A 27035-nucleotide genomic window follows, 5' to 3' on the forward strand; every position below is an offset into this window, starting at 1 on the left:
CTTTTAATTCCAGCTGTTACTTTAAGAAGGATTTCACTGGACTGGGTTATCAACAAGCTTGGAAGGGAAAGTCTGGTGTGGTGACAGTTCTGTGAGGAGTCGCTGTACTGGGTTCACATTTTATCTCTCTTCCATTTGGTTCGGGGGAAAAAAACACATTAGTTGTTCTTCCCCTTAATCACACCCCATCTTTTTCAAAAAGAAATGAGTGCTATCATTAGAATGATAGTACTCATTAAAATCTACTGATGCAGGCACGATTTGACAGGATGTACTTGCAGACCAGCAAGATAATCATTTAGGAACATGCTGCTCATAGTAAGCACTAATAATTTGATGTGTTACCACAGTTTGTAGCAAACAAACCACCTGCTCACATTATTATGTATCTCGAGAAGGTGATCGTTCAAGTAAATTGTTGATTTGACAGAAAGAAAGTAACAGAATATGACTCCAGCCAAGTCAATTCAGTGCTATTATTTTATTTCAGTGTCAGCCAGAAAAAACACTTTTACTCCAGGAGAAACGAGAGGAGAAAAACGGCGTCTTTGATGTTGTCTTTGAGGAGAGATTTTTTTAATGTCCAGGGGAAAAAAGCAGGAAGCAAGAACTAAACAAGTATAATACCTCAAAGTGAGGGCACAATGCGACACTACAGGCTGAACCAGGCTGCGGAGACAATTTTTAAACCGCCTACATAACAAGGGATCTTGCTTTGAAAACTTGTTTTGATAAAAATATTTTGAAAGATACCACGGCCCTTGGAAGGTGGCTGAGACCATAATCTGAAAGCTATATTTTCTGTTATTAAGTATTCAGTAAAAATATTCACAGCTGAAATAGAGTTACTTTAAAAGGATCACTATGTAAATATAATTCATTTTTAACCTTATGTAAGTTATCCAGACAGCTATTTGATGATCGGTGACAAGAAAACATATTGTGTCTCTTTAAAGCTGACCTTTATGAAGTACTGGAGAAACTCTCGCGCTTTTCAGATGATAAAAAGATCACACCGACAAATATATTAAAAGGTTTTTTCAATGTATACAATATAAAACAAAATTATTCACAGACTGATTTAGCATCCAATTCAAAAGAAACCTAACCACACGACCAACACCCTCATCAGAAGAAATACAAACTCTTATAAGCCAATGGCGGACAAAGCAATTATCACGTGAGTTTGTGTATGTGTATAGCTTGACGGATGCAACAATACAATACAATAAATCTGATACTACTATATTAATATTTTATTCATTCGCACGGGTTATCATTGGTAAGCATTACAGGTGTTCATGCGCTGGTACTATACAGATGAGTGCACGTATAAATGTTGACTACAGTGAATAGTTCGCTATGTTACACAGAATAAGTAGGTACAGTAGGTGCACTGCCTTAGGCCACCTCAGACTGACACAGCATCAAGGACAGTAGAACTGATCACGTGTATGGCACGTGCAATTAATGAATTGCGGTGATTATTCTTGCATAGAGACACAGAAGAGGCTGTGGAACAAAGAGATGTAACAAGTAGAGCCCACAAAGCAAGACCTGAGTTTCCTAGGAGGTAAGTTTTTGCTGACCTACTGGGGTTGATGCCAGTCTTGATGTTTCATTAAAGCTGGTTATCGAAGATAGTATTGATGACTACATCAGGCGTGGTCACCATAAAGTCAAAGATCATCCCGTGTGTCTTTGAGGAATTCAAGTCCAGGAAATGTTTGTCACATCAGCTTCACAAGTCAGGAAGACAGCTACTTACTACACGAGTGACAGCAACAGTGACAGTAAGGCAGTGTCATCAGCAAATTTTGTAATAAAGTTTCTATCTAATGCGCTACTGAAACTGGGTGAGATGTAGTGAGCATAGCAGACTTGAGGGGAATCTGTACAGGCGACAATAGGATTTGATAAGATAAAGACCTTCGCTGCCTGTTTGTTAAAAGTCCACGATTCGGAGTTGATGGGATAGATGTAAGTCTGAAACTAGACTCTGCCACAGGTGAGGCTCCTGTTAAAAGCAGAAGAGAAATCAGCAAAGAAGCCTGGCATGAGCTCTAGGTTTCTCAGATGTGTACAAAAATCATGATGAGTTTGTACATGAGAATGTGATGCTGATGAAGAAGACGATGACAATGCTATAACCACTAGAAGCCTTGCACTTAGATCGACACGAGAATTATTTGTACATCCTTTCGGTTCATCCTAAGGCGATCTCGACAGCTCAGAGTTGAACGTGCAGTACATATGCCGAGCTTCCTATTAATGTCTATATACATTCTATGTACTTTTAATTTTACAGTGCACCTTCATGAAAAAAAAAAAATCACTAAAAAAATTTAATTAAACAATAGCAAAAACTGCATTTGACAGAGAAGGATGTTATTTTGGTTTGATAAAATAATTTTTTGTTATTATGAACATTTTTATATGCACACTCATAAAACTTTGAGAAAGAAATTAAAGAGAAAACTTTGTGTTTCTAGTATTTTCCTCGCGAGGTCGCCACAAGCGGCATGCCTTTGAGACAAGTAATGTCTTGACCGCCAACCATGAATCATTAAAAGCTATGGGATCGAACCGCCATCCTGTCTAGCCCTTGTCTACACTCAACGCTGTGCATTTGATTTCGCTCCCCCTTCATTATTTGTGAAATGCTCAAAAGATGAAAGAGAAATTGTGAAACGTTTATTGTCACGCGGGAACCGAGATAAATAAAATTCAGAACAATTCTTCGGTTGATGTTGACTCAAAGGTCAGTTAAAGGCCCCAGGACAAGGACTACAGGGACGGGGAACTCTAGCTGGCTCATTGTGTCTAGGGCACGACAGAAGGAGGTCTGAAGCTATCCTCGGAGTCTTTCTCATTCCCTGAAAAAGCAGGAAGCGATTAGCTGGAAAGAGCATCTCACTTTTTGTGCATTTTATTTCGTTTCGATACTTTGTTCTAAAGTCGAGTGCATTAACTACACAAACTCTTGTGGATCGTTTAAACAGGACCAGACAGAATGCAGTCTCCGTGTGAGCAAAATGGTGATTTTATAGCTTACTGCTCGTACAATGCCAGCAATTATCGCTTTATATTTTCACGGCCAAACGTAATGGCGGCAAAACTGGAAATTTTATCTGCCTTTTCCCCTTGGGGCCAGCGATCATAAAGCCGACAGGATCGGGAAGCATCGGTCCTGCAACACCGGCAACTCTTGATGTCCTCTGCTGCTGACTCTTGGCTTCAACACGACGATCACGTGGGTGGCGCCTTTAACTAAGTTTTGGGCTGTCAGTGTGAGGGACGAGAAGGGATATTAAGAAGTACTTACATTTCCTTGCTGGTCCCTCACAACGTCATATTGATTTCGCTTCTCCGATCGTTTCTTATCCCTTGACTAAACCTCCTACCTCCCTATGGCTACCCCCTCCCAGTCTAAGGTGGAATTGAGGTTGCGTGTGTTTCTACACGGGTGGGGGTGAGGCAGAGTGAAGAACTGTGTTTTGATGGCAGGGCTCGAGTTGTGGCCTGAAGGCAACATACTTTCCAACGCAAAACGGCGCTCTGGTCAAAAAGAAAATGGCGTGATGGTCTCCAGACTGTGGAGGAGGGAGGGCCCGGGAGGGTTGGTGGAAGTACCGCGGGTCGCGGTGTGCACGTGCAGGCACACGACAGTACGTGTTGGCAGAGCTTCGGTCCACCCAACCTCTTGCCGCGGGCGTCCCTCACGCTATCGCCAGCTGGGGTCGCGATCGAAGATATGTAAATGTATTTTTCTTTGATACAGCTGCCTTGTCGGCTTCTTTAAAAGGACAGGAATGAGACCTGTAGCCCTGACCACTGACCATACTGTCAAATCTAGCAAAGCTACCCCAACATGGTGGCTCAAGTAAATTAAAACAACGAGCATTAAAATATTTAACAGTACTTACGAAAAAGAGATAAATAGTAGTATTATAATCATAACAACAATAATTACTGAATAAAGGTCTATTGGTTACCTAAAAAAATTCAACAGACTTATGAAAGAGAACTAATCAATAATAATAATAATTCGACAAACGTCTGTAGGGTGCCTCGAAATATTCAAAGACACACACACAGAAAGAGAGAGAGAGAGAGACAGATACAGAGACAGAGAGAGATTGAGAGAACAAGAATTAAAAAATATAATTAATAATAATACTTAAGAAAAGGTTTTCAAGGTGCCTCGCAATATTCAACGAGAGAGAGATTTAGATAAAGAGAAGAAAAGAAAGAGAGGACTTAAGGGCAAAGAGAGGCAGACAGAAAGAGTTACATCACTACAAGTCAACATGATGTTGTTGAACCATGGAATAAAATTGTATCTATTTTAAGCAGTCTCTTGAAATTTCGAAAAAAATTCGTGACAACGCAAATTATAGAATGTGCAGAAGGAAGCAATTTTCCAGAGCTCCAATTTTCCAGAGCTCCAAGGTCCAGTCTGAATACACATCTTTGTAGCCAAGTATCAAGGGAAGAAGGCGGGCTGAATGCGAAATATTTAGCGCCACAAGAATGAAGATGTCGTTCACCAAGAATGTCTTTGTCAGTGTCAGTATATTGTCTAATTTGTGAGGTTTTTTCACATGTAATTATTAGCTGTTTCATATGAGTCCTGCTTTCTACAAGCGATGATCGCCAAAGCGTTTCCTCACGGCGCGAGCGAGACTGCCTGCAGCCTGCCCCCAGCTTCATCTTTCCCAAGCCATTGTTAAAACTGTTTCTATTGTCTCCTGTGTCAGAGGGCAAAAATCTCCTATCAGAAATGAATGCCAGAAGCCTGCCAAGAAGGTAATAAACACGGAATACGTTTTTTCGTTATCTGAAGGACTCCCGATAGCTTGAGTGTTCCGCCGAGGGCTGCTTCGCAACAAAGGCGGCCTCAACGATAATGACATGTCACTAGCAGTGTCAGGACTACGGGCATCGCAACACTTTTCATGGAAAATAACAATTACACATCTACTTGAATGAAGATGCACTTTGTCTTGCCGCTGCTTGTTGTAGCAGCAGTAGTAGTGGAGGGAAAAAACAAAAAAGAAGAAAGAAAGGGCTCGGGTGGTAATAAATAAGTAAATATAGTAAAAAGCAATGAAAAGAGAAGGAAATAATACAGATAAAATCAGTTTTACACTTGAGACAGGGTTGGATTTGTCAGGAACTGCAGAACCATTGACGTTCTGGTGCTAGGCCAGTGCAAAATCTGCAGAGAAACCAATCAATGGGTTTGAGTCCGCTCATCTGTCACTCAGCCCATATCAAAGGACCCGAGACCCGTTGCTGGAAGCCGGCTGAAGGTCCCATTGGCCGCTGAGGGTCCGCTGAGGGTCCTCCACGGGGATCAGCCGTGCCAGCTGCCAGTCACATCAGGCAGAGAGCGCAGATCGAAGTGCCTGCGCTGATGGCAATGGTCTTTTCCGTCACTGAGTGTGTCTCAGTATTATTGGAATGGCGGTGAAACATATTATCGAGCGAACGGAAAATATTCTGTCAATAAAAGATCCCCGCTTTTTTTTTTTTAATACTGAAAGGTATTTAGGATGACCGCACCGTAGATATGGCAAAGACGAAGAAGAAGCTGTCAGGCAAAAAAAAAAAAAAACCTCTCAAAGCTGTGAAATAGAAGGGACAGGCAAATATCGTAATGTACTTCCGTTTTGCTAAACCAACTTTGTTACCCCCTGAAGAGGCCTGCTGTCCTATTTAGTAAATTGGAAAGAAGCAAAGTGTTGCAACCCAGACTGTAGATTCCCAGTGATAGTAGACATGTTCGGGTACTATGATGGCACGCTTGAATCACATTGTTTTTGTTATTATTTTGGTGTCAGTCATATTGATCATACTTACTCTAACAGCATGTTCATATGTTATACGAAATTCATGTGTTCATATCATTCATCAAGCGTAAACCAAAATATGTTATACTGCACATTTCCTTATCTGCTTTCCAGAGTAAAAGAATGGAAAAAAGAAAAGATACAAGATGTCTTCTAGGCTTCTGGCATCTGCAGAGTCAATCACTGTGAAGCTACAAAAAGAACCAGATGCTCAAAGCAAACTATGAAGAAGTCAGTGGAGGTTAAGGCGACTTCCATCAACATCTAAACAAAGACGAAAAGTGCGTGGGAGGACAGGAATGCCGACTGTAGGTCTCGAGGATCAGGGACCACCTGGGGACGGTGGGTGGAGGTGTAGGGTCGGGGTGAGGAAAGGAAAACATCTCTCAGAGTTCCGCTTTGATGTGCCTGTTGACGCTGTTGAAGGTAATGAGGCTTAAGTGGATAGATGTGTCTCAGTTTCTCAGCGACAAATGAACACAATAACTCCTTGACAGTGTTTCCACCTTGACAAGGATTAAATGGACAGGGGGCAGGGGAGGAGGGAAAAGATACCATCAGACAGATTTATTTCTATTTCTTTGTTAAGCCTCAAAGAGCGAGAAAGGGGAGTCGAGGGAGGATAAAGTAGGGAGGGAGGGAGATAAAGAGAACAAACAAAATATTAGAGAGAAAGAGAGAGGACAAAAAGAGCATGCGAAAGAGGAGGATGGGCGGAAACTGCTGACCACAGCGCTAAATGATATTTTTATTTCTTCATATAATGTCACACATACCATACAACATACGCAATAATTTCAGAAGCAATAAATGTACACTTAGTGCGATATCCAATGTTTAAGTAGGTATGACGACCAGCAGACTAAAACCAGAACAGAACAGAGGCTATGGTCACGTGTTGCACGTGCAAGATTCGTAAATGTGATCCTTTAAGACGCCAGTATAAGTTATGGCAGATGTAGGTCGGTAAATCTGTTTGAGAAAATGCCTTTTGGATTATTTAAGAGGTGTCAAATTACTTTCCAAAAATTATAACTAGAAATGAAACTTGTGCTTTTTTTGCGGTGTACAGGCAATTCAATTTGATATGGATAATTTATTAAAACCATTCTATAAGACGTAAGAATTGCTCTAACGTTGTCAATTTTTAATGAAGCAATGAATAATGAGTTCTGTGTTTAAACTTTGTTTAAATTCATTTGTGACTGGAATTTTGTGTGTTGGTATGCATTCCATCCTTCCCTGTTCTTATATGCAACTATTTTGCTGTTTAAATCAAATTTTAATCTGCATATTTTAATGTAATACATGTAATGAAATAGATATTCTAAATTAAACTGTAAAATAAATACAATTTTTTAAAGTTCAGTGTGTCTGAATGTGGAATTCATGAAGCTACGAAACTATGACACTTGATATAGCCACTCCACAGAATCTGAGAATCATATACATCATGGGTCTAGAAGCAATGTGTTTACTATTGGAATAATTTGATTTATGTCATACTTTGTCAAAAAAATCAGAAAAATTATCAAAAATGTTTAAGACTGATCAAAAGTCAAGCCAACAAATGTTGCTTGAAGAACTCTTTTATAAACTATCGGTATTTTCTTGGTTTTAGGAGAATTCCTTGGAAAAGATGAATGGCAATGAACAACAGGGTCAAATATAAAAGTAGTATAAACCTTTATTGTAAACATCAACAATCATGTAAGAGGTCTTGAAGATCTAGAGCCCAAATTAAGCAACATTTCAACCGACAGGCCTGTGTTTGAATAAGACTGCTTGTCAGTAGGTCACTCATTAGCCAATCACGAGGCCCGCACTCTGACCCAGTGACGTAAGACTCGCCATAGAACTGCCGGCCAGTGCTGCCCTCTACCAAAAAGAGCAACAGACAGCGTAAAACAATAAAACAGAAAGTAAAACCTAGATTTATGATCGACGAAATCGCGGAGATTGAGGAATTTTTTTTTTCTGCATGACGAAGCGAAAAACTTCTTTTCATCTAGAAACCACGCGCTTTATAAAACCACAGAGCATCAGACCTAGGGAGTTGATCAGATGGTGACATCGAAGGTATCGACAATGAGGAAACTGCTATTTTTAGCTATGTGATGTAGCAAGTGTTAATGGATGGAGAGCAAAAAGCAGGGAGTGAAGGTGCCAAACGAGTGATGGTGACGTCACGAGGGCCAGAAACAGACTGTCGCTAAGACCAAAGAATAAACCCTTCAAATGGCAGTTACTTACTCGGCAGTCTAATAAGGTGGTCAGGATAGATCACTCTGAGCACAACTCAAGAGAGATAAAGCAAGTAAGTACAAGCCATCGCTACCCGGGGTCTCTGAGTGCTAGTCTCCACACACTGGAGATAAGGGTATATGGAGGCTCTGAAGGCATCACCTTTCAAAGCTCGTCATGTAAAGCGAATTTATGTACCTGTAGGCTAGTGAACGGAGATGAAGGTGTGTAGAGTCTCTCCATCCACAGCTGCAAAGACGCTAAATGATAGTGTAAGCCTCAAACATAAACTTTTGAGAACATTGTAGAGGTATGACATTGAAGTTTGAAAGTGTGACACTGTGCTTACAAACAGAGAGACATACTGCGAAAGAAAAAAGAAAATTCATTAAAGATAGCACAATAACAGAAACAAACAAATAGACGAAAGTATAAACATGTAATGAAAAAAGAAAAAGAAAAAAAAAACGAAATAAATGAACGAACGAAGAAAGGACAAACAGAAAGAAAACAGAACCAAAGAAAGACTTTGCAATATTGCCGACGTCATTGTGGGTGAAGTAAACAACACTGTACACTACTGTAAGGCTGAGGTTACAAAGGAGAAATCCAATGATTTAATGTGCGGCAACATTTTACCCAGAACATCCTTACATCACTCATGTTTTTTTCTATCTGTCTCTCTGTCCACATATTTGTTGTTTATACACAACTCTTCGGCACAGCTATGGATTTCTTGTGATACTTTATGACCTTTTATTTACCTCAGATTACAAAACAAAATGGTGATTCATGAAATGTTAACTTCGATTGCTGGAACGAGCACTCGACAAATGTTTTTGGTGTGTGTGCCGACAATGCTTGCGTGTGTCGTAACCGCCGCTTTATGGCAGGCCAGGGGAAGACGATCCCAGAAGAAAAGGCGGTTGCGCATCCCTGTGTCCGTGTGTAGTGTCCACAAAGTTCGTTGGCGCTGAAGCAGTGAGCGGACATCACCAGAACACGATAAACATGAAATCCGACAAATGTTTTTTTCTCCTCTTTTTCTTTTTACTTTTATCACACTTAATAATATTACATGTCTTTGACTTCTGTCTTCTCTTTCACCACCTATTGCATGTCTTTGACCTCTGCCTCATAGTACAGCACTTAACAATATTTTGTTTTTGAATCCTGTCTAATCTTAAGGAACTTAAATGTTAAAAGTCTTTTTATCCTTGTCTAGTCAAAGATGGTTTATTTCCGTTGCTAATACTTTGCCTCCATTTATATGATATAAGAATTACATCTTGCTTACAAAATGTGATGATTTTCACCTTTTTACAAACCCTTATCATCATCTGCATTTTATGCATTCGTATCTTTTTTTATTTCCCTCTATGAGGACGAAGGATGAGTGAAAATCAGTCTTGCACTTTTCAGCCATCGATAAATAAACAATCATGTCTTTGTCCTTTAGTATGTCCATGAGAAGCGTCCCATCGCTAACCCCTAGCAAAGATCCGTTTATTTACTTTAGATAAACGTGTGATGATTTAATAGTTAATGATTTAAATATCACAAGAACAAATTAGGAACAAAGCAAAATCTGCCCGTAAATTCATTAAAATCAAGTACAAGCGAATGGGATAATAACCCAGAAGAATCAAAATAAGCTCTTGGTTAAAAAAAATAGAATGAACAAACACAGGACAAGATAAAAGTCCCCTCTACTGCTCCAGAAACAATTTGTAGAAACTACATCCGATAGCGAAATGGAGAGTCGCCAACCGGGCAATGACTGGAAGTGATTGCTGACACAGTTCAGCTGCTCGATATTATCTTCCCCTTCATACGAACCGATGATGTCCCGCTGTTTGTGGCCACATCCGCCGCGACTGCTGGAATGCGTGGTGGGCACAGCTGGCCTCGGGGGGACGCCATGGTGGAAGACCAGCGAGAAGAGCGGCAGATCGTGGTGGACGTTAGGTGGGAAGAGTTCACAGCTCACAAAGATTAATCTGTGGTCTCGTGTGAAGGTCCCGTGAACCCTGGCACCTCCGCCCATCGATTGCAGGAAGTGACGTCTCCCAGAGCGGGAGGCGACTTCAAGAACAGAAGAGCCATGGGAGCTAGGGCTCATTTGTGTTTTTGGACTTGCTAACAGTGCTGGGTGCAACGGTGACCCACATCGACTCTGCCAGCCCCCACGATTCGCAGGACAGAATTGTAATTATTGCAGTGTTTGTCTAGCAGCCTACACATGTGTCCGAGTTCCTTCTTTGTTCGACTAATACAACACAGCTGTAAGTCCTCACAAAATCTTGTTTTGTGGCAAGATGAGCTGAAGGGTTTCAAATCCCTTGGGACACATCTAAAGCTCTTCTGTGCCTAAACCACCTTTGTGCTCGCGGGCTGTATACTGTAGACAAGATGCGGAGGTTACTTGCAGTGTGCTGCTGACTTGAAAGCCCTTAGTTAATGATGACAACTGGAGACTTTCATTTTCCTATTGTTGAGCAACTTGCCGATAAGAATACAATGAAACAGTTTCACTGCTACTTTGCTTTTGTGAGGCCCCTGTCATACAGTGACAAACAAGCGATTATTCTGTTTCTGTTCGAAAGTAAAGGCTTAGATTTTAATGTACCTTTTTAATAAAAAAAATAAGACTTACTTTTGCATCTTTATTGTTGACTTGTTTGCTTTCAGTGCGTTTTATGTGTGTGTGTGTGTGCCAGAATGCTGTTCTGAGAAGTCTTGGAGAAGGGTTACTATAAAAGTTAGCCTTAGGATCGAGGTTAGTTAGGGATAGGTTTGGCCGCGGTTTGGGTTTGGGCTATAGTGAAAAGATGTGAGTATAACAACATGAGGACCATCATAGCAGAGAGATATGTATATATAAACAGCTGCTGATTTAAATAAATTTAGAAATAATTTAGAAATTGTTTAAAGTGAGTAATTTTGTCTTGCATGGAAAAACTAAAATAAAAATGAATAATGTTAAATGAAAGAAAAGTTGAGAAAAATAAGGACTTAATTATAGGAAAATGTATTTTAAACAGTGAATACTTGACTTTTACTTGTTTAAAGACTAATGGTATTTGGTAACACTTTTATGACAAAAGAAAATTGGACATATTTTTAATCTAGCATCAAAGAATGCCAAACATACATGGGTCCCCTGGTGCGAAGGACGTGGGTCCACATACTTTCTATGGGACCCATAATCATGTTTTCGGCGCTCTGTGCTGCTAGGGTAAGTGCGGGCTCAGACAAAAATTATGCTTACATTCAAAACACTGAGAAAAAGTAAAGTATCAATAAGAGATGGATGGAAAAGATCAAAAGAACAAAGAAAACAAATTATGATCAAAGGTCTACACAACCTTTCAAAGATCCATTACAAAATGTTAAAGTTTGTTTGGAAGATGTGCTTTTTAGGACTTGAAGTGTCTTTGAAAAGATAACTTAAAAACAAATTTGCTTTTAAAATTTTGAAATTTTATGCAAATCAAAGTACCATCAATAGTAGACGAAAAGCAAAATGTCATTTTACAGTCTATGAAATAGTTTTTATATTTGTTAGCTTAGTCAAAGCAGATTAAGAATATATGGTTTTGAAGCTCCGAGTAAATGGCTTGAATCCGGCCAACAGGCAATGGGATATGCGCTCTGTAAGATTCCTCTTATCCATCCGATTGTTTATGAAAGATACTTGCTATCATCCGAAAATGAAATTGCATTGACTGCGCACTTTAAACGTATTACACGCTGGCTGAAGACGAAGAGTGGCGGCGATCCAGTGGGGACAGGGGCAAGAGAGAGGCGATGGGAAAGGCACGGTGGCCCTGGCATCGAAACCACATCGCTCACAACATCACAAACGTTTTCGCAAATTGCACCGACATTGCCTTATTTCCCCATGGCAAAATTTAGTTAACGGGAAACGATATAAAAGAACCTTCCGCCGCAGTAAAGAAGAAAACAAGGCTTCTGTCTTTCAGCCTCTGAACGAAGGGAAAAGGAGAGTAAAACTTGCGTATCTCATTCACTTTTTTTAACGAAGGACTTACTCATTTAAAAATCTTTGACGAATGTGTATCATTTGCATTATTTAAAATTTAAAAAACAAACATATTTTTGCTATTTGACCATTGAAAATGTGGGATTTAAATACGTTTTATTATTTTCAAAAGTATTCAAAATCGTTCTTAGTTGTATATTATCATTTATATTAGCATTAAGTTTATTATAGTTTTATCATATTAATATTAATTTTCTGACACTTAAAATCGTTTTTCAGGGTAGTAAACTGGACGAGTAAGTCTCTGGAACTGATATGAAGAACTGTATGTCAGGAAGCGCACTCTGCATCCTTATTTATTGTCATTGAGAAGGAAGGTAAACGTAGTTTTAAGCTTTGGAGCAGACCTTTGACAAGTGTGTGGGCGACAGAAGGTGGAGAAATATGGTTCTTGACAGCTGTGCTCCAGGGTCCAGTTGATCTGCGGCTGGAGACGGCTTAAAAATCAGCTGGTTACACAATCAAATAGCCGGGTTGTGAATCTGCGAGGTTTGGCACGATGAAACATGTTGTGTGGATGGCGCACAGGGACGTACGGTTAGGGCAAAAGCGAAATATTTTAAAACATGTTCCTTAACTATTTCCTCCCCTCACCAGCCACTCCATCACTTATCCCCCTTCCTCGCACTTCTTTGGAGTTAACTTCTGCTATGGAAACAAAAAGATGCCAGGTCTGGTTCGTGTGCCGACCGCTAACATCGCTGGCAAAGTGCGCTGGTAAAAAGGAGAGCCCAAGAAGATCTTGATTTAAACTTAAAAGGCGATGGATCGCGCTAAGGTGACACCTCGAGTGTCCCAGACCTTAACATCCACTTTCTTGTAGTCTCGATCATCTTTCGTGGAGGCTCGACTAGTCGGTCATTCTGTAGCATGCGTCTGCATCGACGTCACCTCCGCTGATAGGAAAGGAGGGAGAAACAAGAAGAGAAAAAAAAAAAGAAAAAAAGGAAAATGGCTTTTGGTTCGTAACGAACCAGAGCCTGGAGCTGTTTTTCCTCTAACAAGGGTCCTCATTAAAATTCACGCAACCATCTGCCTGAATAAAATCTAAAGTCCGAAGAACCCGTGACCAGGGAAACAGCCAAGTTATTTGATTGGCTACAGTGTTTCCTATTTCCTTCAGATTTTTGGGGCGAGAAGGGTTTCTATCCGAAATCTGCATCCTCTGGGCTGACACGGGATACTACTTTTTTTAAAGTCTGAAAAAGCCCGCAAATTTAGTTTTTAACAGAAATACATAAAGATAGACAAACTTTTTTGTGGACTTAAATACGCTTTAATTACTTAGCGCTCAGTAATAAATAAAAGGCTAAGTTGTTATGTTCATTTGTACAGTCATTTTTTATCAGTTCCTCGAGTCCATGGTTTGCTAGCAGCATTTGCACTATCCTAAAGGTCAGCTGACTCAAATCACGTGATCCAGCTTCGTGCCGGCGCAAGAAAGGCCAACCACCTCAGTTTTTGTTATTTAAGCACGTTGACCTGACCAACACTGATCATGCTCTAGCTGCAAAACAAGCGCGTTTTCTTGTAAAAAGTTAATTAAATTTATAATTTAAAAAGTTTCTTTAGGAAAAGTGCATTTTTTTCCCTAAAATTCGAAGTCTATTTGCAATTTTCTGCGGCTGCGCATGTCCATATCATAAAGGGAAGCACACAGCTCACGTGAGACTTCTGAACAAGGTTTAAAAGAAAGCAAGTCTATATAGTTATCTTATCATAAAAGTACTTTGTCCAAACACGTAGAGAGAGGACTATTTCATGCAGGCGCAGGTGCACTCCTAGCTGGAGAAAATTTCGAGAAGGATGTTTGATCGTCTACCGGACCGGAAGTCATCCCGTGGAGCGCCTTCCCCCGTGAAGACTACACTTCGAAGCGTCTGCTTATCTGGGCCACCGACAGTTCCAGACTCCTGGTGCTTGCCTCCACGAGCTCAATATCTCGGTTTAATGTTCTAACAAAAAGCGGTGCTCAGGACATTCGGCTGTCTTTGAGGACGGACTTGCACTGACAGCAGCCAATCAACTTCTTGGGATAAGTGATGCCGAGGTTTAGAACGCGAGAATAAGGAGATTTATATTTAGTTTTTAACACACGTTTTACCTTCAGTGTTTTTGTTGTGTGGAAAGGAATTTAGACCCGTGAGCTCATTCTCAAGGTGTAATATCGGCAAAGTATGTGACAGGCCAGGCAGATCGTCCTTCATAGCTAGACATCCTCAACTTGAAGTCGTCTGCTATCCATGTTAACTAAATTTGAGATTTTATTCTGTCCACCTTGCTTGTTCGTCTCCAACTAGCCAAAGTAGCTCATCAATTTAAAGAAAAAGGAAGTGGCAGCACAATATTCGTATCGGGTTCAGATGAAATCACGTCTCCATGGCAACGTACACCCCGTCGTTTCCTTCTTGTTATTTTAACACACTAACACAGAAAGTCTCTAAGGAGACTTGTGAACAAGACCCTAAATAAAAGAATTTGAGTTTTGTTTCATTTCTTTTACTTGTTTTCAATTATCTCGACAACAATAAAGAAAGAAAAAAAACTATAGACAAGGAAACTTTAGCCTTTAGTATGTATATCAGACACCAGCATGTTGTAGATATTCTTTTCTGAAACTCAAATAAGAGAAAATACAGAGTTGTGTCTGTCTTTGTGTCTGTTTGTACTTATGGATGAAGATCCTGGGATTCTGGCCATCTTGCCCGCAAGTGATATATAACTTATATTTCCAGCTGCTTCGAACAGGATGAGAAAATATTCTTTACACGAATTATTGTTTGTGTCTTATCAGCAGCCGAATTCTAAAATGCACTTTGATCGCATTCACTCATTTTGTGCCAGCAGAGTGCAGTCCCTTGAAGGTGTAAAGTGGCGCCATGACCAGCGCATCCACACCACGGCATCTCTGTCCTCAAATAACAGGCAACACATCGCCCGCTGATCAATGATTCTGGCTGTAAAAAAAGGGCATTTCATTTGACGAATAATGAACTTAACGGATAATTCCAAATAGCCTGTATGAGACTGAGAGGTCGAGACTCCATGCACGCCATCGTCATCAAGACTGCAGCTGCTATCCAATCATCGTCACGTGACCATCTCGCATCCCTAGAAATTACACACACACTGTCACTATATTTGTCAGTGTCATATAAGTAAAAATTTGTTTTCTAAAACTGCTAGAGTTATTTAATAGAATATAACGGAAAAATACTACATTAAAAGTTTTCTCTTTAAATATTTATTTATACATATAGCATACGATAAATAAATTTGGTTTACATTTTCTGACCTCATCATATCTATTTATAGTCTCTTTGGATAAGTGTGTTCCTCTTTTTATCATTCCAGAAGCATGTTTCTTTTGTCAAGTAAATACTAACAGCTAGTTTGCCTGTTTTATGTTTCTGAAGCCGCAGCACAAGTGTCGGTGTGGAGCCAATTATGCGTGTCAGCTATGGAACATTGTCCCTTATTTTCCAGCTAACTTCAAGCGTACACTTTACTTTTATATGCATCATTACACATAATTGTGAGTGGCTGAACAGCCGGAATAAAAAGCAAGATCCAAAAAGAAAAGACAGAGAGATAGACGAGGGGAGCAGGGAAGGGAGAAACTCAATAATAACGGCTACACAAAGATGCAACAATTGTTATTGCCATAAAAAAAATCTATCGTCAGCTTACACGAAAAAACTTTCTCGACAAATTCTTAATACTTAATGGTCAGACTATCAGCAAAGAAAGGGAACACAGTAAGATCGGTGCAGCCATATAAGGTCAACAACATTTCCTGAAAGAAATATCTGCTGATCACAGTTTTAGTAATAATATTGCATCACCACACTCATGAAGTTGTTCTCAGCGCTTGAGACAAGAACGAGACATGGACAGAATACAAAGGACAGAAGGATAAACAAAGGACTGTTGGGTAATAACAGACAACACACAGAAGACACAGAGAGGAATCGGATTACAAACAATAAAAAGGTTGAGAGTTTGGAGAATCTGCAGAGGAAGACGAGCAGGCGAACTAGTCAAAAGACGAAAAAGTGAAGGAAAGGTTAGAAAAGAGACTAGCATTATGTGGGCTGTTAGGAGTGATGCTCACGGAAGAGATGTGGTTTTTAGTAATCGTTTAAAGGATTGGATGGTGAGTAGGTGGCGGAAATAGAAATGGAAAGAATCCATTGTTCTGCTGCACAGCAACTGAAAGTCCTATGATCATGTGTTAATATTTTTTCTTTGTTTCACTCGCTCGCATACTCACATCTGGTTTTTTCAGACTGTGCTCAGTCAGCAGTCTGGATTATTTTCTTTCCATTAAAAATTCCATTTTGCTAGAGTATCGTCTACCATCTACCATATTCTACACAACACAAGAAATAAAATAAACCATTTTACATGTTAATCAACGTATCGCTCACGCTGCTGTGTAAAAGATCCTCTATTGTCATCAGTTAGAAAATAGAAATGGACCTCCGAAATCTGAGGGGAAAAAGGAAACATCAGAAAGGTTACAACATAAGAAGGATATGCAAGATGACATTGAAAATAGTGATTGAAGGAAATGAGAATAGAATAAAAGAAAGAAAATCTGAGGAGCTGGCTATGAAGTGAGGGTAAGTGGTTGTACCGGGGCAACACCGGGAACGCAAGGACAAGGGTCTTGTATACAAAATGATAAGCGGTGGTCAGACCTCGGAGATGTTTTACCCCTGAAGTCATAGTTATACAGCGGTGGTAAAGTGGCAGTGGGGTAAAGATGCATGGAATGTTCACAGGTTTGAACACCACTTGTTACTTCAAAAACATGATGCTTTTTCTTCAGTTGGCGTAGGAAGGGGCATGCGTTCGCTTCCCAGGTACAGCCCGGATGATGAACAGTTATCTGTCACGACTGACACACGAAAGTGCATGTCAACAAAACTCTTTGGCTACAAACCAGTGGTTTGCCGTTACCAATGTAACCATCTGTTCTAAGAAAATGTTCCTAAGTAGAACTTAAAAGTATCATGGCTTAGCTTCGCGGAAATTCTTATCCATTCTTCGAATCGCTTTTATACAGTTCTAAGAAACAGGAAACATAAATTCTTCATGTAACATGAACGCATGTAAGAACGGATAGAAGAATTTTGAACAAAGAATTTGTTTAAACAAAGCTCTTCCGTAAGTCTTGAAGCGTTTAGCATCGCCACAGTAACCATGAGATGAGTTTAAAGCTGTCATTAATAAACCACGGTACCCGCTTTAGCCATGAGTGAACGAATCCAAAGAGTCGACACAAGCCAGTGGCAACTTTCTAGAACTTTCATTTGACAGCGTTTACCGTCTCGTGGATGTTCATTCAGCCTGTAGAGAACGATCATTATACCTTTCTATGTGAACTCAGTGCTAAATGCTAAATATTGAGAGAGGCTTGAGAGGGTCAGTTCTCCGCACTTTTGTTTTCTTGGATTTGTTGTGCTTGTAGTGCTTGTTGTTCCCACCTGCACTTTTTTCTGACATAATCATGTTTGTTTACTTGCCTGTGGCTTTTTATTTGTTCCTCTGGTAACATCAAGCTCTCTCATCGCCGTTAATCCTCTCTGGCTAACACTATATGACAGTTTCTTCATTTTTTACAACTCGACCCCGGGGTAGACTTGCCAAGCATCATGTGTTTCAACAGTGTACTGTAATTTCTGCTTTGTGATCATCTGGATACTATCCTGACGATGTGATCGACCAGTTTGATTATTTATCTATTCTGCTCCAATCTAATGATTGTACATGTCTCATCATTATCTTGGTCCATGAATGTCATCCAGCAGAAGAACGACCTGCATTCCCTTTAACTTTACAGAACCACAGACATTTTGTCTGTATTGTGTTTTTGTGTTTGTAATGTGCAGAGAGCCTGGCTTTGTCTGGGAGATTGAGCTATAAAAGCTCACCCCATTATTAAATCCCGGTATCAGATGACACAATAAGTATTTTGAAATGTCACAGTCGGATTTTTATTTGATACAATATTTTTTTCTCAAGCACTCAGCATGTGTTGATTAGATAACATCATGCATTTTAGGGCTCGGAATAAAGGTACCATCACTAAAAGATTTAAGGTCGCTCGCAAGATTAAGAACATGGCAAAAAGTCTCAATTGCTTGTGGAGGAACTTTACACGCAGCCTACACACTGAAGTTAGAATTTAGTTTTTCGCGAGTCTGCCACCAAAAAAGACAGAGAATTGCGGCTGGTGGAAGGTTTGCTTTCGCTCCCACATCAAACCTGCAGCGCGAGGGCAATTTGAATGCTGGCTTATGTAAAGATTACATTAGCACACATTTGAATACTTGTAAAACACCCTTTTTACCACCGGGTTCATTTGCATATTGGTTAAACAAAGCCTTTAGGGGCCACGAGATCCCAGCTAAGATTCTATTTCACTCGTGGCGCGTCCGTTAAAAGGCCAAGTGCCTTTGGAGGAAGACAAGAGGGTAGCAGCCACATGTACCCGCTGTCGTCTCCCGTTTGTTTGTTATGGTGCCTCTCTAGAAAGCAAATCAAATAGGTGGAAAAAATCAGCCATGAGCATGTGATTAAACAAAGTCGTTACAACTGAGGAGTTAGTTGGAGTTCTGAACATTATTGTTGTCTCCCCTGTAGCTTGTGAGCGCAAACTGTTTATTTCTCTTAATTCACATCGGATGAGCAGGACCTTTTTGAGAAATGAACTTACACCACAACTATCTTCTCGTGTTGTAATTTTACCGGAATTTTGAAAGACGGTTGGTGATGACATTAAGCACGTTAACGTGCAACGAGATCAGATAAACTTTTTGATCGGTGAAAAGTTTTCACAAAATATGAAATTGGGGTAGTTGAGTCAGCGTGTGCAAAATGGAAGGAATGGAGCTGATTTCGTCTAGTGAAATGTGTTCCTTTTTCATGACTAACCGTATGAAGAAGAGAAATAACCATTCCTTCGGTGTTTAGGGGACAACATTTTATGAATCCCTCTGCCTCCCTGCCGTCCTTTCCCAAACCTTTAAATAAATACTGGACTGTAGGAGGAAAGCAGATTTAAAGATCTGACTTGAAATCACCAATGGACGTCTCAAAGTCAAAACAATTTACAAAAGATTTAATAAACATGCCCGTAGACTACCCGAGCAGGAGTCGGAAGTTAGTTTGGTGACCCGCCAGTGACCTCTGTCGTATGTGACAAGAAAAAAAAATGTCAGGTGAGGTACAGAAAATAATACGAGCTGTCGAAAGCGAAAGTTCGAGGCAATAGCTGTGAGGTTGCTGCTGCTGCAGACGACTTATTGTTTAATTATTTCCGGGTACACTGCTGAAACATCAATTTTCCGCGCTCGAGATTTTGTGCCAAGGGATAATTACAGGTGTAAAATACCTTCTTTTCCCATAACGGTTTTCACAAACGTTTGTGTCTAAGACGCTGAAGTTTACAAAGAAGATTTAGCTGTCAGCTTATATCGATATCTGTAAAAAAAGAAATAAAAAAAATGATGTGTGTTAAGACTAGGCAACAATTTAGCAGCTGGTTAACTTGAGGAAGTCTGCTGCACAACCCGGGTATCGACCGGGTAGAGTTAGCGCTAGTAGGAATGTATCTCTCTGGTGCTGCCTGCTATGGACACACACACACTATATATATAATATCTATATAGCAACCTAGTGTGAAGATTGTACTTTTATCACCAGAGGAACATGCAAGCCGTGTCTCATTCTCCCCACCTATCTACCACAACAATCTTCTTACAGCCCGAGCATCACTGCCACACTTTGCAGTTTAAACATTTACCGAATGTCAAAAGCAAATAAAAGAACTTGATAAACTTTTAAGCTTTTTTTCGTGTAGTTTAAATGTCATCTCGGCTTTAAAAAAGAGGCTCCATCCCTGGGCCTCCGAAAGGTAGGCAGATGAGAAAAGCATAAACATCGCCCGTTGATAGCCACTTATCTGACGCCGAGTGTTGTGTCGTGTAGGAATTTCCAACCTTTCAACAGCAAAGATCACGTCTGAGTGCGGGAAGTGCACTTTCAGCACGTGACCCATGTGGCGCATGCGCAGTGTGCACCCAGCTTCAAATGACACTGATGAGATCAGCGGCTCTAACAGAGTCTGAGTGCGTTTCAGTAAAATAGACCATTTCCTGTAATTTTAGTTCTTTCAATTTTTTTGCCAAATTTTAGCTTTCTGCCTACGCTCGCCTCCTTCTCTCTCTCCCCCTCGCGCTAGATTTCCATTCTATGTGCATGCGTGTGGGTGTATATGCGTGTGTGTGTGCTAGAGAGAGAGAGGAATTAAGTAAGGGTGAGCGAGCGAATGACAGAAAGATATCTTCAATCCATGCAGAAAGTATTTCAAACTTTTTTGTTTAAAAAAATATCAAGTTCAAGATAAATTTTCTATTAAAAAAATCTGACACTGACGCATGTGGTTGTTTACACTCAAGATTTCTAATCAGAAAAACACTTTTACATCCAGTCATTAGTAATAGATGAAGCAGTTCCAATTTCCATAAAGTACATTTGCTAAATAATATGAAACAGATTTTTGCATCTGTACGATTAAATCAGACGACATCGACAGCTGCGCTGTAACACCATTACCAGACAACATTTTCTTGCTAAATTAAAAACATCTCAGCCTTAGATGTATTAAAACGAAGCTCGTCCATGTTAAAAATATGATTTGCATGCAAGTCGCATTCCGTTATTAGGAGACCAAACAGCGGCGCTTGACGGCGCGGGGTCAACCTGTAAAGGTCAGGGTGAGTTTGGTTCACGAGACGTACCGAGGTGCTCTCAAGATGGCGCCAGGGTCAGCACCACATGGTCGCGACAGTTCTCTGAATAAAACAAAAGTCTATAAATAGCTTTGTGACCAGAAATCTTTCATAAAAAACCGTTGACGCAAATTCGCTTGCGTCACTGTCAGCTGACCTATTTTTTGGAAAAGAAGGCGATAAAATAATTTTCAAAGGAAAGTATCCAGGTCACTGTCTTTAGAAACCTTGGGCTTCCGTATAAAAGTTTAGGAAAAGGAAGAAATTTTTTTCACTATAAATGATGTATGGACTTTTTGAGAAACATAGTGCGTGGTCGATAGATTGATAACTACCGACTACAAAATTTTAAGAAATCAAGCCTTTGAAAAGTAGATGCCTTCCAAAGATGACTAGACTGCACTATGAGCTAGAGATAAAATACATCGCAAGCAGGGACTTACAATAACCTCCAAGGTACTTGTCATTAAAATACGCAACGATAACATTAGGATGAAAACCGTAGTTTCATACTGAACACAATAAAGTCAGGTTATATCACCAGACCTGCGCATCTAAGCCTGTTTATGTTTTGTCCATAGGTACCTCAGGGATAGCTGCATCTTCAGACCACAGCTATCTTGACTGCATAGCCGAGTTCTTTAAAAACAGCGAAGTGGCAGAAATGGCGCCAGGTACAGACTATTAATACATCACGAGGTACAGTCTCCAAGGGGTGAGGTTTGATTAGTAATAAAAAGTGGGGAAAATCGAGGAGCAAGAAATTATTTTCAAATTGCACCTTCTGTGCTTTTGCCTTTCGTACAAGTGAACGCACAACCAAATCCATAAACACACGCAACTTAATAATAATAATAATAATAATAATAATATAATAATAATAATAATAATAATAATAAAATAATAATTTCTTACCATGCACTACAAGGCAGCAGATGATGAAAGCGTATGTCCAGGTTTGTCTCATTTTGAAGACACAGACTCAGCAGCTCAGGTCTTCAATGCTCGATGGCGAGGACGAAGGTTCTCAGTCTCCAAACATTGGCCTTGTCGATGTCATTGCCACTAATACCAGGTTTGTATACCGTTTTTTATTTACTCCAGATAATGAGGTAAAAAATAAACATTCTACTATCCTGTCAGCCAGTGCTTGGCAGAGACTTTGACTGGAAGACGTCCCACAAAAATAACAACCGTCTCGGTCGTCGGCGAGGACAAGGAGAGCTAAAAATAGCAACACAAATAAATGAAGACAGCACCGCTGGTACTTATTGTTCTCTTATATTATCCACAGCGCCGTCCAGCAGGTCTGTCGATAAGAGAGGCAGCGCCATTCTTGTTGACTTCAGGATCGTCGCGGCTTTAAAAGTCCAGGGAGGCGACTGTGTGGTGGCTGGCGCTGCTGACGGTGGGCATGGACGTGCGCGCAGGAAGGGAGCGTGCCATTGCTTGTCACTGCCTCCTTCTTTATGGCCCACGCGCTCTGGAGAGTTAAAAGACACTTAGAGTTGAGGACAGATCACGTGCTAAAACGAGCAACACCCGGATGATGAAGCAAGTAAGAAATGAAAAACAGAACGGAGAAAGAATACTGTAGGGAGGAAGAAAAATGAAAATAAGAGAGAGGTAAGAGAGAAAGTGTGAGAAAAGAGAGAAAATGGCAGAAAATACAAAAACAGAATAGATAATAACCAAAAGAAATACTCATAGACATCAAAAGAAAATATGAACAAAGAAGAGTGTTAGGGACAAATCAGAAGGGAGAGAAGGTGAATAAAAATGAGAGCGAAAAGGTGAGAAATAGTAAAGAAAGAAAGAAAGAAAAAAAAAACCCCAGGCGAGGGAACAGGGAGGAAAAGGGGGAGTTAGAGAACACAAAAAAAAGAAGATAACTATGATTAATTTTTTTCGTCTGGAGTTAACATGAGTTTTTACAGTTTGGTCATCTTGCATGTCGCGTATTAGCCACTGAGTAGTGAAGAGTGGTTCTAGAAAGGAAATGGCAGTTTTGGTACCAGAGAAGATTAGGAATGATTTATTATATGGAGTGAAAGTGGACCCCTACATTTAGTGAAATCTCACATTTAACAGAGGAAAACAAAAGTAAGAATTCGATCGTGACACATAACTGGATCCGCAAATAAATCAGTCATCTGCCAACATCAGGCGATGCAACAGACTGATGAAGAGGAAGATAAAGAAAAATAATGGAATATCACGACGAATACTTTAATACAATAAAAAGTAAAAACGTAAATAATATATTTATATCCTTACAACATTATAAAAATCAAGTACCCTACAACCTTTGGTTTTACTAAATTAAAGGATGGTAAGAGAACTTTGTGTTTTAAAAGCCTTGTAATTTCACCGACTTTTTTGTGCAACTCTGTGAAACGGGATAGGGGAGGGGAAAGGCTTTTACAGGATTTCTGCGCGAAAAAGATCGATCAGCGCTCTATCTGACAACTTCTTCAACAGAAACAGGCAAGTCACTTAACATCATAAGCGACAAGTGCTGGTACCGCAGCGCCGCCACTGTAGATAAATAGAGGAGCCGAGAGAGATGTATGGATGGCCTAATACAGATGTTATGAAAACATCATAGCTCACTGTCATAATAAACTCACACACCCCCCAGCCCGCCACCACCACCCAGCCCCTAGCTCTGTCCGTGTCTCGCGCTCCACACCCCCTCAAGCCCAAGCCCCCCAAACCTCCCCCCTCTCCTCCATCGCTCCCCCGGCGTGGCCAAAATTTGTCTTTCGAGTTCTTGTACCTCGGAACAGATGCGGAGCTCAATCGGGCTGCAAGATATCAAAGACAAACTTTTCCTCGGATGCCGAAAGATGGAAAGTTTCCCATTATGATATTGACGGTTTGTGATTTCCCGGCGCCAAGAGCTCCACTAACTGCTTGCGTAAACTGGCGCGGTGCGGAGCGGGTCGGCAAAATGTCGATGTCGCGGTATAATACACCCGACAGTTATTCATGAAGCTGCGATTCAAAGATTTTTTTTTTTAGTGGGGGCGGGATTCTTTTTTTTTTTTTTTTGGAGCGGAGATTGGTCTCTATGAAGAGCCGAAGTATATCCCGAGTCAGTCCCCTGCCAGAGGGTTTTGGTGTTAAGGGTCAGCTACTTTATGTCTGCGGATGACCTTTGTTTTGCCTGGAAGTCTCCGATTACAGCTGTGAAGAATAACTTATGTGAACAGAGAGCATGTTGGCAGAGAAAGGGACGGAGGTTTATTCTCTGACTCACAGTGCAGGAAGGTAGAGAGCTGGAGACAGAGCGGAGAGGGGCGAGATAGAAAGTTGAATTTTTATATATATAAAAATGAGCTGAAAGGGCCATTGACGTGCAATAAAAACAGAAACTTCACTAAAGGATAAATTCAGTGGCTCGATGAAAATCTTTCTGTGACCTGAGATCTTATTGTTCGACTGTAGAAAGCCCTTTCAACACAAGGCTAGACATTTCACAAAGCAGATGAAAGGCATATAAAGCAATAACATCACCACACACACACACGCACGCACGAACACACCCTATCCATTCTCATCTGACCCAGTACTACCCATGTATAAAAGAAATAGATTAAAAATAAAAGAATATCATCTGGCAGAATAGATACATATGCAGATATGCATGTAGACTGATGGATGAAGGAACGAATGAAAGACAGAGGAATGAAAAGTAAAATACACAGGTAGACAAAATGAATAAGAGAAAGTGTCTTCCAGAGCTCACAAAAAGGTTTTTTGTAAAAGCCTAGTATCAATCTATTTCTCTATCGACCTATTTATATCTGCTTACATTTTATCAATCTACTTATCCGTCGCTCCATGCAAAACAGAAAGAAAGAAAGAACATGGGAATTAAAAAGATCTAAGACTTCAGAGATAAAAGAGAGAAAAAATAATACCGGTTGGTCATGAATGTGTGTATGGGTATTAATATTTGTCAGTTTAACTTACAGAATGTGCGGAATAAGCGGCGCAGAACAGTCGAGCATCAACACAAGATATAGTCCGTCACTCGCAATGTTTCGTCGAGGGCCTGGGGCCTGGGAGCAGGTCACCCTCAGCCTCCCACCTTCCACTGCGAACTCTTCGGTGCACGCACGTGATCTCCGATATCTGAATATTAGGCAGTGAACGAGTCACGTGGTGTGCAGAGAGCAGTTTCCGATAGATGCATCGATCTTTATCGACATGGAAGGAAAGGCATGTGAAGAAAAAGGATTGTTTACGATCACATCTTTTGTCGATGGTTTCTCGCACGTGGTAGTTGCGAAGAACGGAAGAGAAAATCGATGAAGAGTCGCTTCGAGTAGAAGATGGAAAGAAGGTAAAGTAAAAGAAAAAAAAGCAGCGGAAAAGTTTTTCAACTGAAGTGAAAGGCTTAAGACGAACACATGTCAGCGCCGCTGAGGCCTGGCAACCAATGAGGACACTTGTGAAGTCGCTTTCTCTACACTGGAGGTGAACCACAATCACATTCACTGCCACCACCACCACCACCACTACCACAGTGAAGTATTCACGTCTGTGTGGCCGCCGATGTTGTGTTGCTGCTGCTGCTGCCCGCCGTGAGATGCTGGGTCTGAGTGGCAGCAACCCTCAGCATCGCAGTGGCCGCGGGTTTGGACTCCGTGTGTCTCACTGCGGCTCCTTGGGAACCGCTCGCCGGCGGGGTTGACCAATCAGCTGGTGGTGCTGGACCCCAGCGGTCTGTCGCTGTACCTGTCACCATCAGCAACGGACCAAGGGAGGGTGAGGGAGGGGCAAGAGAGAGAAGGTCGCAGGTCATCTCAGTCTAGTGTCATCAAGGACTCTGTTTCCAGTTTCAGCTATTTACCCCTCGTGGACCCTAACAGAATGTTCTGGTAACAGGTTTAATACCAGACTGGATTTAAGTTATATCGAGAACAGTTTGTCTCAACTCCACCTGCTTCTCCCACACTACATTTAGACAATCATTATGGCATAGCACGTCTGTCTCTACCCCTGCTCTTGCTTTACTCTTTCATCCTGTGAAGTCTGAGTGGAGTAGGTGTGAGTGTGTGCTCTTGCTGGTATGTACGTGTGTTTCAAGGTGTATGTTTGTATGAATGTGTGTCAGTGTGTTTACTTATATGTGTACATGTATGAAGGTGCATATCATGATAGTGGGTGTGTTTGTCACGTGTATTAATTAAATTAGGAAATTTGGCTTCGCAATCAAATGAACTCAACCCTCGATGAGCACAACCGCAGTATGTAGTAAAATAAGTTGAAAACGATGAGAAGTCGTGTCTGTAAGTAATGAGGAGGATAAAACAAAGATCTTCAAAAAGGTTCATGTTGAGACAGGTGTCATAGTTATCTCAGGCTGTTACACAGTATACACAATGGCCAGCTGTCTCTGGATGCCTCATGGCAGTAAAGCGATGTCAGGCTCATCGTCTGAGAAGAATCACGGCCCAGGATGAGGCTGATGCCATAAAAGGGCTTTCACCTTCAAAGGGACATCATACTCAAGTAGTTGAAACTACAAGGTGCTCTAGCATCTGCTTCTGACTCTTGCTGCATGCAGATGCTGCTGATGGTGGTGGCTGGCTGCAGGGGCCGTTACTTACTGTTGCTGCTGACTCCTGTTGATGGTTGTTGCCGAGTGTTGCTGTTAACCCACAACCAGAGAAATTAAGATCTTTTTCAACTGACCTGGAAACTGCTTCAGTGAGGGTAAATGAAGGATTAAAAATGCGTAAACTTGCAATGCCAGGAATTCCTTTTATGTACTTAATTATGTGTGTCCTCCACGGAAGTCAATGAGGACTGGGGCTCCGGAGGTCGGGAGACATCCTCTCTAGAAATAGGAACTGTCTGAAGATTATGTGGGGATGGTTCAAATTCAAAATTATATTTTATTTGACTCACTCACTCACGCGTGCAAAATGATGATGAGGAGGGAGAGGAGGACAATGGAGAAGGAGGTAGTTAGGGAGAGAATAAATGTCCCGCTTGGAAATTTACAATGTCTCTTATCTCTTTCTTGTAAGATCGAGAGCAGTGCTGAGTGACAGC

The 27035-nt window shown here is 40.8% G+C and overlaps 1 protein-coding gene across 3 annotated transcripts in view; it reads right to left on the reverse strand.

The window, feature by feature from the left end:
* The window catches only part of LOC112554351 (opioid-binding protein/cell adhesion molecule homolog), a 75735-nt gene extending 49826 nt beyond the window's left edge, over nucleotides 1-25909 (reverse strand). For all 3 annotated transcript variants that reach the window (XM_025222093.1, XM_025222092.1, XM_025222091.1), the window contains exons 1-2: nucleotides 24945-25909; nucleotides 21882-22449 (exon numbers count right to left, since the gene is read on the reverse strand). In XM_025222093.1, coding sequence (XP_025077878.1) covers nucleotides 21882-21933 — 52 coding nt within the window. In that variant the 5' untranslated portion in view covers nucleotides 21934-22449; nucleotides 24945-25909. The remainder of the gene's footprint in view (nucleotides 1-21881; nucleotides 22450-24944) is intronic.
* Nucleotides 25910-27035: the final 1126 nt, after the last annotated feature.

Source organism: Pomacea canaliculata, linkage group LG13 (assembly GCF_003073045.1).
Source record: "Pomacea canaliculata isolate SZHN2017 linkage group LG13, ASM307304v1, whole genome shotgun sequence".
Lineage (NCBI taxonomy): Eukaryota > Metazoa > Mollusca > Gastropoda > Architaenioglossa > Ampullariidae > Pomacea > Pomacea canaliculata.